General features: G+C 33.7%; 1 protein-coding gene across 9 annotated transcripts in view; it reads left to right on the top strand.

Moving 5' to 3' along the window:
* Nucleotides 1-13,406, top strand: part of EXOC1 (exocyst complex component 1) — a 45,530-nt gene that overhangs the window by 23,826 nt on the left and 8,298 nt on the right. For 6 of the 9 annotated variants that reach the window (XM_010983061.3, XM_031434261.2, XM_031434294.2 and 3 more), the window contains 6 exons: nucleotides 3,233-3,338; nucleotides 7,668-7,712; nucleotides 8,509-8,672; nucleotides 9,257-9,364; nucleotides 10,539-10,615; nucleotides 11,143-11,371. In XM_010983061.3, the coding sequence (XP_010981363.2) occupies nucleotides 3,233-3,338; nucleotides 7,668-7,712; nucleotides 8,509-8,672; nucleotides 9,257-9,364; nucleotides 10,539-10,615; nucleotides 11,143-11,371 (729 nt within the window). The remainder of the gene's footprint in view (nucleotides 1-3,232; nucleotides 3,339-7,667; nucleotides 7,713-8,508; nucleotides 8,673-9,256; nucleotides 9,365-10,538; nucleotides 10,616-11,142; nucleotides 11,372-13,406) is intronic. The other 3 variants (XM_031434313.2, XM_031434308.2, XM_031434280.2) reach the window with 1 other exon arrangement.

Here is a 13,406-nt window from a genome sequence, read left to right as displayed (position 1 = left end):
TTAAAAATAAGGAAGGGTGAACATAAGGAATTTCCCTAAGACAGCTTTCTGGGCACAATGCAAGGACCCCAAGACGAGAGCAGCCTGGGGTGCCTGAGGAGGCCAGCGTGGTTGGAGCACAGCAGCCAGGGACAGGATGGGACAGGCAGCGGGGAAACCAAAGGAGGGGTGGGGCCAGGCAGGTCTGGACGGGACTGTGCACCGCTGTAAGGATTTGACTTCTGCTTGCAGGAGATGGGGAGAGAGGGTAATGGTGGGCTTTGGGTAGGGGAATAACACAGCCTGACTTAGATTTAATAAATGGCCATGGTAGCAGGAACCCATGGGTTCAGCACTCCTACTGTTGTGTCATATTTTGCCGTGTTTGCGTTGGTTTTCATTCAACAGAATTCTGGTTTGGAGATAGCATAAAGAAAAATATTTACATTACTGGAATCTTTGCCTTTTGAAGTTTTAGGAGGATTATTATTTTGAATAGTTAAACATTATTATATCTCCTTAAGAGTTTTGTGCCAACAAGTGCTTTGTCCCCTGGTGAATATTCAGATAAGTAAAATAATCAATAAGCTTTTTGCCTGATTGTGTTCTCAGTATTATTGCCCTATCTTTATATATAATGTAGTATTCACGATTGTAATTTAAGGTGAAGAAACAAGATGATAGCCAGTCTGGTAGTAAATTATGGAATCATTCTGTGCTCACAGTATATTTTCAATTGACAGTATTAATGAAATTGATTTCATTATTGATTTTTTTAATGTAATTGACTTTTTTCTCAGGAATGTTACTTGATCTTGTGTTTGAACTTTTGACAGACCATATATTTTATGCTTCATAATCTTATTGGATTCCTGAAGTGTTTTCGAAAACAGGAATTTTGTTAAAAAGGAACAAGGAAGAAAGGAATGAAAGAAGAAAATAGACAAACCAGTGTTTCTTTCTTAAGAAATAATAATTAAATCCAGATACTCTTTGCACTTGGTTAGTTGTACACAGCTCACACTTTCTGGCAGGACCAGGAAAAGCCTGTTTTAAAATTTTTTAGGGATGAGATTCACTAGGCCCTGCCCCAGCTTTTCTTATGGCTGAATCTAATAAGCAAAGCCCTGATTTTTGGTATACAGAATTAGAGCCTAGGGAAAATAGAGATGCCTTCATGTAAGGAGCTCAGCTGCCCAGAATCCCTCCTCCCCAGCTATTATGCATGTAGGGCAATTAATAACAGAGATGGTCCATCCATGCTTAGGTAGGAAATGAGCTCTCCTCTCCTAGTAACCTCCTGAGGTTGACAGTCAGTCTTGAAGATTACTCAGACATCTTCTCTCCTCAGTTCTACATTTGTGGAATTTCCTTTTAGTGTAAAGAGAAAGTAAAACATGGAGTTATCTGTAAGATTCTATAGTCAGAAGAAAATAAAATTGACAACACTGCCTGAGATAACAATATCTAAACTCATAATAGTTAAATTTTAAGTTAGGTGCTGTGTACAAGGAGCTAAGAAGAATAGTACTCATAGTGAGAGACATTTTTCTAATGCGCCCATAGTCACACCTGTCTGTGGCCTTTCCCCCCATCCCACCGATTAGTTCTGTTGAGGACCTGGGGGAAGGATACTCAGTCATTTGAGGTGCGTTGAAAAAGAGGGTGATTTTCAGTAGTCTGCTCAAATCACTGTTTTCTATGTATCAAAATAGCTGTTTTGAAACTGTTTAAATTGCTTGGGTAGTAAGGTGCACTTTAAACAATTTGAATATTGGAATGCCGTCTTTTCTGAGTGATTTGAGAAGAAGCCACTAGTGAAGATTTTACAAATTGTATGAAGGTAATTTCCCATTTGTCAGTCATGTACTGATTTGCAGTGATCATTATTTTTATGAGAATTTAAACTTGAAAAAACAAAAAGTGAGATACCCCAGTGAAATAGGATTAATTTTAGGGTATATTTTAATTTATATTTGCTTTTAAAGTTACAAAAAGATTATAGGAAAGAATTTCCCATTTGACTAACTTTTCTTACAGACACTGTGTGGGAAATGTATATGACCTGCAAGTTGAAAAAAGTAGAATTTATATTATGTTTCATCCAAAAACTGTTTTGTAAGGTTATATCTACAAAATATCTAAAAAAATCAGTGGTAAACTGTGAGTCAGTATACAAAACTTAAATAATACATACCTTTGAAAGCTGCATCTGATGTTTAAAGCAAAGCAAACGTGCTCCAAAACTAGGAATGTTAATTTGAAATAATAAAGGAAGTTGAAGCTTAGATTCCATGATAAATTTGAAGGAATAGCTAGGTACAAGTTTTCTGCTGTAGATTTACTTAAATTTAGTGAAACTCTATGGCATTTAATTTAGGATTTAGAAGAATACATGGTATCCCACTGTTGAAGAGTATCTCCTGAGGGCATAAAATATTTTTATATGACAATAAGAAAATATGAAGAAATGACTTTGTATGTTAAATAATAGATGTTTTCATTTGAACTAGAATAAGTTAAATTTGCCTTTTTAAAAATAAATTATTTAATTTTGAAAACTCTACAGTGTACTAATTCAGTTCTTATTGAAAATAACCTATTTGGGGTAATGTAATACCCCTTGCTGGCAGGGTACAGTAAAATTGAATGTTCTTCATTGCCATTGACACTGTCTGTTGGTATAATTGTTTTTAAAGCAGCATGGAGGTATGGAGGAAGGGTTATAAAGATTCCCATATTCTTCGGCACCGTAATTCCATCCTTAGGAAATTATCGTAAGGAAATAATCCATTGGAGATAAAAATCTTATTGTAACATTATCTATCATAGCAAAACATTGAAACCACTTATGTGGCCTGTTAGGAGATTGATTTACTAAATTGTAGCTCATCAGCAAAGCATAGTACTGTGCAGTCATTAAAGTGTGAGACTGGAGAAGTGTAATTGCTATGAATCAAATACCCTATACAGTACGATTGCAGCTATATTTAAAAATATGAAAGGTAATACATAAAAATGAAAATACAAGTATGATATGTTCAACTTCGTATTTTTATAAATTGTTAATGTTGTAATGCCAGTTCAGTTTTTTAAAAGACAGAAAATAGCCTTCTTTTTATATCCTATGAAATGCATCAAACTTGAAGACCATAGAATTCAAAACAAGCACAAAGGATTTGGGGGGATTGAAAAATGGAAATTGTTATATTTGTTTTATTAATAAGAAGTACATGTTACTTGTATTTTTAAGAATTACATGGATTATTTATCACGACTCTATGAGAGAGAAATTAAAGATTTCTTTGAAGTTGCAAAGATCAAGATGACTGGCACAACTAAAGAAAGCAAGAAGTTTGGTAAGCGTAGGCACTTCAATCCACTGCTTTCTATTCTATTAAAAATGGTTTTATTTATGACAGATAATTTTAAAACTTTTTAGGCAAGGTAGAAGGAGATACAGTAGGGTTAAAGAATAAATCTAATGCATTGTTTGATTTATAGATATTTCATAGAACAAATGTTTGTATCTGTAAATATGTTTTTTACTAATTAAAATTCTGCAGAATTGAATCTGACAATTGTTTATTTACTATGACTAATAGTATAGTCAGCCTCATATCTGCAGACATGCAGCCCATAGATATGGAGGGCCAGCTGTGGGACTTGAGCATCCACGGATTTTGATACCCGCAGCAGGTCCTGGAAGCAGTCCCACATGGATACCAAGGGACAACTGTATATATTCATAGGAGAAGCAGTTGGCCAGAAAATGAAGTGCAGTCTAGCGGAAAAAATACTAGGCTAAGAGACACATGTTGAGAGTTCAGCTTCTGACTTCCTAAAAGACCTTTCATAACAGTTGGGGGCAAGTCTGTGATCTCTTAAGTCATTGCTCTCCACAGGGAAGTGAAAGTGATTCCTGGCTTCTTACTTCTCACTGGCTATTTTGAATTGAAAAGAAAGTTTATAATGTAAGTCTTTTCTTCCCTGCCAAGGGGCTATAAAAATGTCACCAAAATTTCTCCTGTGATTATACCTTATTTTTCCAAAGAGATATTTTTGAAACACATTACTTTTTGTCACTCCTACATATGTTAAATAGACAAAAACATGATTTGAAAGGATAACCAGTGAAAGTATCAAGTTGCAAGGAAGTGATTTGCCGAGGCCACATTCTGCTCTTGCATGTACCCATCTCTGGACTTCCTTTTGGATGGAGTTCTGTCCCTCTTCAAGTCAAAACCTGGCCTTAAATGGCTACAGTGTGTACTCATGTGTCTGCATAGCTCCCCTTTAGAACCATGAGTTTAGCATTTGCTTGTTGAAAGGAGCCTATGCCCTAAGCAACTTCAGTAATCAGAAAATAGGATTGAAATTCATAGCTCATCTCTCCATTCTTTTCTTTAGGACAAAGAAGACTATCTTTAGTGGGTAATTATTTTGTGATTCACTGGTTTGTGGTTGTTTTTTTATAATGCAACACTAATGTCTTGATTATACTAGTCCAGACCTTTGAAATGATTTGAATCTGTGTACAAATATATTACACTTGGGTAAAGATACTGATAAGAATCTTGGGACAATAGGCTTTTGGAAACAGAAATGCTAACTCATCCTAAAGGTTAATTGTTCTTAAACAGCAGTGTGTTTATATCCTTGTTAATGTTTCTCTGTGGATATGTTATACTTTTTTTTTAAGTAAACAGCATATTATTAATACAGTTACATGTTTAATGTTTTCATTTAGTATATTTGTCGCCACTTGTTAGTGAGCCATTTTATTTTGAGAGAACTCTTCTACAGTGAAAACTGAAGGTAAAAGGAAATCTTTCTAAAAGTATCTCCTTAGGAGGTCATTAATCCCAGTATCATAATAAGTTTATCAAGCCCAAGATTCTCATTGAAATAAATGACATAATAAAGATATAACTTAAATCAAGAACAATAGTATCTTAATGGAACCATTGCATTAACGTGAAATGTTAATTTTCTTTTTTCTTACCCCTTGAGAAGTTCTTAAATATCTTGTTAAAAAATTTTTAATTGACATCATACAAGTTTAGAAGGTACTTTTATAGTTATAAAACAGTGTTAAAATTGCATCTCTTCTATGTATCTATTCAATAATAAGGAATAGGAGAATAGTTTGTGACACTTAATGGTACCAAAAAATTATAATTTCTGTTACTTTGATATCAGTTACCAGAGAAGAAAAACTAATTTAATAAACAGGATTCAGGGGCTAAAAATGGTTTTTTTCATCTTTGAAGATCTAACTTGTTAGTCAACATTTAAAAAATAAATTTTAAGTTAAATACAAATGACTTGAAAATTCTTTAAATAAGGTAGAATGTAAATTTTTTAAAACTATCTTTTCAGTGATTTAAATTATGTTTAAATCAGTTTTTAATAGTAATTATAATTAAAAGAGAAACCTGAAATTTTAGAAAGATAGCTTTTCAATGAATCAAAATTAAGTAATTCTGAATAAAATTTAACTTTGTTTTTTTAACTTGCTCTAAAAATACTGAGTCATAGATACTAATAAGAATAGAAAATCAGATTGAATGTATTTTACAAAAGGAAATTGTATAGTCAGTATAGCCTTAGAGATTCAGGAGAATACTCTTCTTTTGAACCGTTTGATTAAATCTCTAACATTGACTTAGTTCAAATAATTCAAAATAATGTTAAAATGCCAGTATCTTTTCTTTGTGATAAGGTCTTTATATAGGTCTTTGTCTTTTTTGATCAGTAGGTTTACTTTGATATCCTCAGAGATGTGGAATTTAACCCCCAAGATTGACACTCTGGTGTTTTGTTTTCCCTTTGTGTTCTACAGGTGTAGTTAATGAAGTGGCAGGCAAAGGAAATTCAGTAATTATTTTTTAAATTGCCCATTTTTTTTCTTTCCATGGCTGAGGTAGACACACACATTATTATTTTATTTTATTTTATTTTTATTTATTTATTTTACTTTATTTATTTTTTAATTTAATTTAATTTAATTTAATTTAATTTTATTTTATTTTATTCTATTCTATTCTGTTCTATTCTATTTTATTATTTTTTAATGGAAGTACTGGGGATTGAACCCAGGACATGCTAAGCATGCACTCTACCACCTCCTCCCCGACATACATTATTTTAGTCTATTTACATATTCATTTACATAATTACTGCGTTCCCCAAATTTAATATTCCAAAATCTTAAAAATATGCCAAAATCATTTGTTCATTCTATTCTCCACTAAACTAAGAAATCCGGTTGATTCCAAAAGGAATCTTGGGCACAAGACTGAATTCAGTCCTGGCTGGAAGATTCATTCAATAAATATTTAATAATTGCCCATTACATAAGAGACATTGCTAGGAACTGAGAATGCAGAAATGAGCAAAGACCCTCCTCTCCTCAAGCTTATAGTCTAGCAGGGATTATTTAAAGACATTTAAAAGTTTACCTGAGTATTGTTGTTTGTTGCTGATAAACAGTATAGACTCTGTATGAGACCCAAATAGAGCACTCCTAGTACCTCTGTGTTCTTTACTGACTGCTAAAAAACAATATATGAAGCATTCGGCTTTGCTCTGAACCTGGTGAACTTAGTACATGACACCTTCAGGCCGCCGGAAGGTACTGTTCAGGTTGGCCCTCCAGTAGCTCCAGCACATCCTCCCTTCTTTCCACTTTCATGTCCAACTTCATCATTTCATATTCCCTGGAGCTTCAGGTAGCCAAGGCTGGAAAGATACACATGTCTCTTGTTTGACAAGTTGGCAGTTTATGCTTGGGCTTCTGCATTAAAGTTTGGCAGAGATAGTGACAGTTGACATATTGTTTTCTATTTCTTAAGTATTTCTAGATTATATTTATATTCTTTAATTTTCTGTTTCATTCTATAATTTCTTTGCCTTTCACATTAACTTCTAATTTGGGTAATTTGGGTTTAGAATTTTTCACAAGATGATTTCTACAGTTGATCTAGTCAATATTAGATAGAGATTTTAGATAAAAGAAACACCAGATGACTGTGACAGAGCTCCAGTTCCTGCATTAAATCTGTTCCCTCAGCTTTACCCTTGCATCTAGGGTAATTAGTGTTTTGATGTACACTTTTCATTTTAGGTGGTCACAAAGCCAAAGTTACTGAATAGTTTAGCTAGATACCCGAAAGTGATTTTTAAAGCCCCACTCATATAATTTTTTATCAGATGGTATATAAAATTATTTAGTACAGTGGAGATTCCTTTCAGGAACCTTAAGTGAATACAAGATTATTGATACATTTAATGTCCAAATCTATAAATTCATTCTAATAAATTTTCACTGTATTAAATTATTTACTTGAACTATAATATAGTCTTTAAATTTAAGTACATCAGCTTCATAAACTTTAAAAAATCATTTAAAAGTGTGGGAGAGGTTTATATTTGTAGATATTTTTATCTGAATATTTGAGTAAAATAGTACATTAAAAGACTAGTAAAGTTTTTTCTCTCATATAATTTTTCAAACAATAGCTGACCGACTAAACATATGTTGCATCTCTCGTTACTTGATGCTCATGGTTCTTTGCATGTGTCTTTTAAACTAGAGCTTTAACTTCCTCTTGTGCATGGTATGTGCAAATTGCAGTTTATTAACTTGTCTTTGTCTTTGATGCTTGCAACCTAATCCATCACAGCTACACTGCCTCGAAAAGAAAGTGCTGTCAAACAGGAAACAGAGAGTGAGTATGCTTAGTGTATTAGCAGGTATTCTCAATGCATGTTTGTTTAATGTCTAGAAACTAGTTATTTGTCTTGAAAAAAGTTACACCAAAAATATTGATTGCTCTGAGTTGCCAGGTATTGGTGAAAGAAAACCAGCATGGTGGTAGTAGTATGACTACATCCAAGAAATATGTAACATAGTTAAAAATACATGGTGAGTAGGCAGAAACTTGTGAAAAGTCTTAACCATTATACTTTTGTTTTCAGGCTGTGTTTAGAAACTATAAAAATTCTTATAGATATGGTCAGATTATGTATAATAAAACCAAAGTTTGTCTTTAATTGTTCTTATATCTTTTTATCATTTATTATATGATTTGTCCTTTCTGACCATCAGCAAATAATCAGGTTAGCTGAGAAATATTCAAGGAGAATAAAAAGATACCTATTGTTTACATTTAATTCAGATTCATGTCTTTTGAGTGGGAAGGAAATCCCCATCTACGTTAGTCTAGAGATATCATCAGGCAGCGTAATATTTATGATGAGACTGGGCAGAGCATACTGTGATCTTTAAGATCCCTTTTGGTCCTATTCTGTGATTCTATATAGTTTCACTACTGTATACAACATGCTCGGGAGTAGGACACAAACGTTATTGATGGAGGACAGTCTGCAACCTGTCCCATGTGGTAGACTTGTGCCCTAACTAGTATGGGCCCTGGAAGCCAAGACAGTAGAGATGGCCCTGATTTATGCTATGGGTCCTTTATTCATGAAGGTCGCAACTTTCAAAGTTTTATTATTTCTTAGGTCTTCATGGAAGTTCTGGGAAATTAACTGGATCTACTTCTAGTCTAAATAAACTCAGTGTTCAGAGTTCAGGGAATCGCAGATCTCAGTCATCTTCCTTGTTGGATATGGGAAACATGTCTGCCTCTGATCTCGATGTTGCCGACAGAACCAAATTTGATAAGGTAAAATAAAATAATAAGTTCTTCTTAAACATGAATACTAGTTTTCTAGCATCAGTTTGTTATTGCTTTAATTGTGTTCAAAGATTTGGGCTCTGTTGGCTCTTTTCATTAACCATGTCTTACTTTCCAGTTCTGAATCTGAAAAAAATACTGGTCAAATGGCAACTGAAATGTAATTTATCGGTTAAGTGACATAAAGGCATTATTAAAATTTGTTATGAATCATAGTGCTTACATTGTAAATCTAAGTCATTTGAGCAACTACAGGATAAAGATGAAATAGCTTTTATGAAGCTAACCTGTTCTCTGCAATGCATTAAGTAAGTTTAAAAAGTTTATCTCTGTGTTCCTCTTTCCAGATTTCAAGTGAATAATTGTAAGTTTTGTTTTAGCTATGTTCTGGCCCTAAATGTGTTATGCCTCATTAATACTGCATTGTCCTGTCAATCTTGCAAGTGTTTGGGGGATTCTATTGAGATTATAGATAGAGCATCCATCATCCCTGCAGAAAAGTAATTAAATGTGAAATATTATTTTAAGCATTTTGGTTCAGTTCTTTGTAGGATCATTTTGGTTTTCTTCAGATCTTTGAACAGGTACTGAGTGAACTGGAGCCCCTGTGTCTGGCAGAACAGGATTTCATAAGTAAATTTTTCAAACTACAGCAACATCAAAGTATACCTGGAACTATGGTATGGCTCACATTTATTTATTGGCTAGTATTTATGATCTGCAGCATGATTAGCCTAATTAATATGTTGTCACAATTTCAGTATCAAAACAGAAGAAGAAAGAATTCCCAGTGTAATGATTTTTTAAATAATTTTTGTCAACCAAGATGATGAAAACAGTGACTGAGTTTGGGCATCTAATGTAGTATCTTAGACTGTCTTAGACCTAAATATTCTCTAAATTAGTGAGAGGGGAAAATGTCTAAACTTACTTTTTAAAAACAACACTTTAAAAAAATAATTTTAGTATTTGAGTAATCAAGAAAAAAATAGAATTAAAAAAATGAAAAAGGTGTTTGAGTGTGTACTGTGATCTTAAAAAAAAATGAGAAAGTAAAAAAAAAATGGTGAGACCTCATATCTAAATCATTCTTATGGTTTTGTTATTAACTAGCTATGAGACCTTAAACCAATTATTTAATCCCTGTTTTTCCTCATGTGTACAATTGGTATAATAATGCCTGTTGGTCATGCTTTCTTGTGGCATAAATAGAAGAAAATAAAATGAGAGATTTGACAGACTGTTTTGAAGAACTTAAAAGCACAGTGCAAATCAGGTGATTTTTAAATTCAGATCATCTTAAAAAAGAGAACCAACATATAAAAAGCCATTCTAAAATGAATAAGAAATTAATTATTTCAAATGGTTGGAGATTTGTTGTTGTACCGGTAGTAAATTTGTTTACTTGTTAGCTTCTGTAAGAACTTGTGATAGCATTTTTTAATGCCAAAGTTTTATTAGAGTGATCAATACATTTCTTTAATTTTTAAAATTCTCTTTTGAAAGTTGTCTCTAGATGTTTTTAATTTTCTGTTGAGCTGCCCTCCCATTTCTGTGACCTCTCTGAGCCTCCTCTACCTTCCCTTTCCGACTTTCCCCTCATATGCACACTCACAAACACGACTTCTCGTGCCACAGTAATTCTCGGATAAAATCTGAGAACAAAGCGTTCCCTGAATATTCTTAAATAGCATACTGAATTACATAGTTTCATCAGTAATACTACTTTTAAAGGCCATTATTTCTTATGATATATTCTCTCCTAGGAATTTTAAGACTGAGCAGGCTTTTGCTATTTAAACTAGTTATATTGTTGGTGTTTTATCATGTAAAGCACCTGAATAATTTTTGCAGACTGAAGCAGAGGACCTTGATGGAGGAACATCATCACGGCAACATAATTCTGGCACACCACTGCCTGTTTCATCTGAGTATGTGTTTGTTACTATCGATTGTTTATTTTGAAAAAAATAAACTTGAAGTTGAGCAGAAAGGAGTGGTGCTCAGTGAAGAGTCCAGATGACTCTCCGTGACTGACAGCACTCAGAGCACTGACCAGTGTGCCCAGTGTCTTAGTAAACGTCTTACTGAATTAAAATTGGTCCTGTTTATGGCTCTTGGGCTCTTCTTCACTCTATAATAATAAAAATGCAATCAATTTTGATGTTTGCTGCTAGGAAGCAGCATTTGAATTGCAGTGTATTTCTCAGAAATCACAAAGCACATTTCAGGACCCAGCCAGCCGTACAAATGACAAAGTTATTTTAAGTGAACTTAACTTCAAAAAAAGTTTATATTGGAAACCACTGTAGAATAATTAGTTCATCATATTTGGTCATAGTGTTAGTTGAAATATCAAATTTTAGTCGTTTCGAGTATACCTAAGGGATTAAAGTTAAAGATGAATACACCTGAAGCTTGTAATAACTCTTCTGTATTTTGTATGTTTTCTGAACAGGAAAGATATGATCCGCCAAATGATGATTAAAATATTTCGCTGCATTGAGCCAGAACTGAACAACCTAATTGCATTAGGAGACAAAATTGATAGCTTTAACTCTCTTTACATGCTAGTCAAAATGAGTCATCATGTATGGACTGCACAAAATGTGGACCCTGCTTCTTTTCTAAGTACTACATTGGGAAATGTTTTAGTGACTGTCAAAAGGAACTTTGACAAGTGTATTGTAAGTTTTTTTTTTTTTAATAAATTGACATTCTAACCATTGCAGAAAAATGTATTTGAACCAAGAGATTTCCAGCTTTTCACTGGGGAATCTACTGCTCACATCCCCAAAGCCTTGAAGCAGGTGTTGGCTACAGTGTATATGAACAGAGTTAGTTGGGTGGTGCTGTGCCAGCTAGTTTCCCTTCTACACTGTGAATCTTGGCAAGTTCTAGGGTAGGTGGCATAGAAGCAGCAGCTGCTTAAGAGATCCACTAAGTAATTGACTGATTAGTGACCATAGATGTTATAAAAGGTGAAACTATCACTTGAATTTATTATTTTTCTTTTTTAATATACTCTAGTAACAAAATTAATAATTAGATTATTTTAATTGAGTGTTTAAGTTATTTGTTTTATCAGTTTAAGAGTGTTAATTATCATACTGCTTTAAGAATAAATTGTTCTTTTAAGAACTTTTGACAGTCATCATTTTCCCCCTCCTAATAGGAAAAAAAAACATTAACAACTTTATTTTTTCTGTTAGGTTTTAGTAAGCTTATAGGTATGAACTGGGCTGGGCCAGCTTCTAAAGAAAAGTTTTATTTTATTAATATATTTAGTATGTGTAAGTGGGTAGTTATCTGAATTTTTCTATAATGTAACCTCTAAGTTAAATCCAGCTGTTGACTAGCCATAGACTAATGGGAGAAGAGTAAAAATATTAAGGGCAATTAAAATTCATATCATTTTTTATACTTTTAAAAAATATTTACTGAGTTTCTGAAAGTTTAAAAGTGATCTGTGTCCACTGTAGAAACTTAAATGTCACCTCAACAGACTTGTTAATCCTCCTCCCTCACCAAATGATTTCACTTGGTTATTAAAATATTATGGAATTTGATCATTTAAGGCTTATCCTCTTCCTTACCCTGCCTTCTCTAGAGGTGGTGATAAACTTGGAAGGTCTGATGGCAAGCTGATAGTAGAAAGGAAAAGGAAGAACTACCAAGGCTAAGATAGTGAGTCCCATGTAACACAGCTGGAACACTAAATCATAAGGACGCTATACATTTACAGAATATGAAGGTTGTGTTGCTTCTCAGTAAAATGTAACTTTCTGTAATACCTCTCAATCCAATGGAACATAATTGTCAAAAGCACAGGATGGTCAGAGGAGTGTAGACATGGGTTCAGATTGAAGGCTTAGCACATAGCCTGCCTAGAATAAGAGCTTACCAGCTGATAGCTTGTAATGGTCGTGGTGGTAGTGGTGATGATGGTAATAGTAGTAATTAAGAATAGTTTATTAAAGAATGTTCATGTTTCTCTTGAGTGGGAAGTGAAGAAATGAAGTAATACTAACCTAAACAAAGGTATAAACTTGTATTTTCTCCTAAATTGCATGTCTTTCTAAAAGATCTACCTTTTGTGACTAAAGGGAGAAGGATGGTTCCTTCTGCTGCCTGTTCTCACTCTGTTTTTTATTTTAACTCATGTCCTCTCATGGCGTCTGGTAGATTTTGTGTGCTCAGTGTTATATGTTTTAACGCTTGTTATATGGGACAAGATCAGGACCTAGGGCATACCTTGAAAAGGTAATGAATGGGTGTGTGTGTACTGAGCCGAAAGCATGAGTGTCAGATGACTGCAGAAAATGGAGCAGATAGCACCTGAGTTCGGCGCTTTCATCTGGTGAACATGCTCAAAGTGTTCCTCAAGGAACAGGGCTTAGAAGGTTAGCCTAGCACGAACTAGAGCTAAAATTAGAAAGTAACTGACACGTTAAGTACCCCTAAGCTGCACTCTGCAGTCCAGTACATTTCTAGTTCTGTGAAAAATACCATTGGTATTTTGACAGGGATTGCACTGACTCTGTAGGTTGCCTTGGGCAGTGTGGTCATTTTGACAATATTAATTCTTCCGGTTCATGAGCTCAGTTTATCTTTCCATTTGTTTGTGTTGTCTTCAGTGTCTTTCACCGGTGTCCTATAGTTTTCAGAGTACAAGTCTTTTACGTTCTTGGTTAGATTTATTTCATGGTATTTTATTCTTTT

Source organism: Camelus dromedarius, chromosome 1 (assembly GCF_036321535.1).
Source record: "Camelus dromedarius isolate mCamDro1 chromosome 1, mCamDro1.pat, whole genome shotgun sequence".
In the NCBI taxonomy this organism is placed as follows: Eukaryota; Metazoa; Chordata; class Mammalia; order Artiodactyla; family Camelidae; genus Camelus; species Camelus dromedarius.
This window is presented reverse-complemented; position numbering and strand designations above follow the sequence as displayed.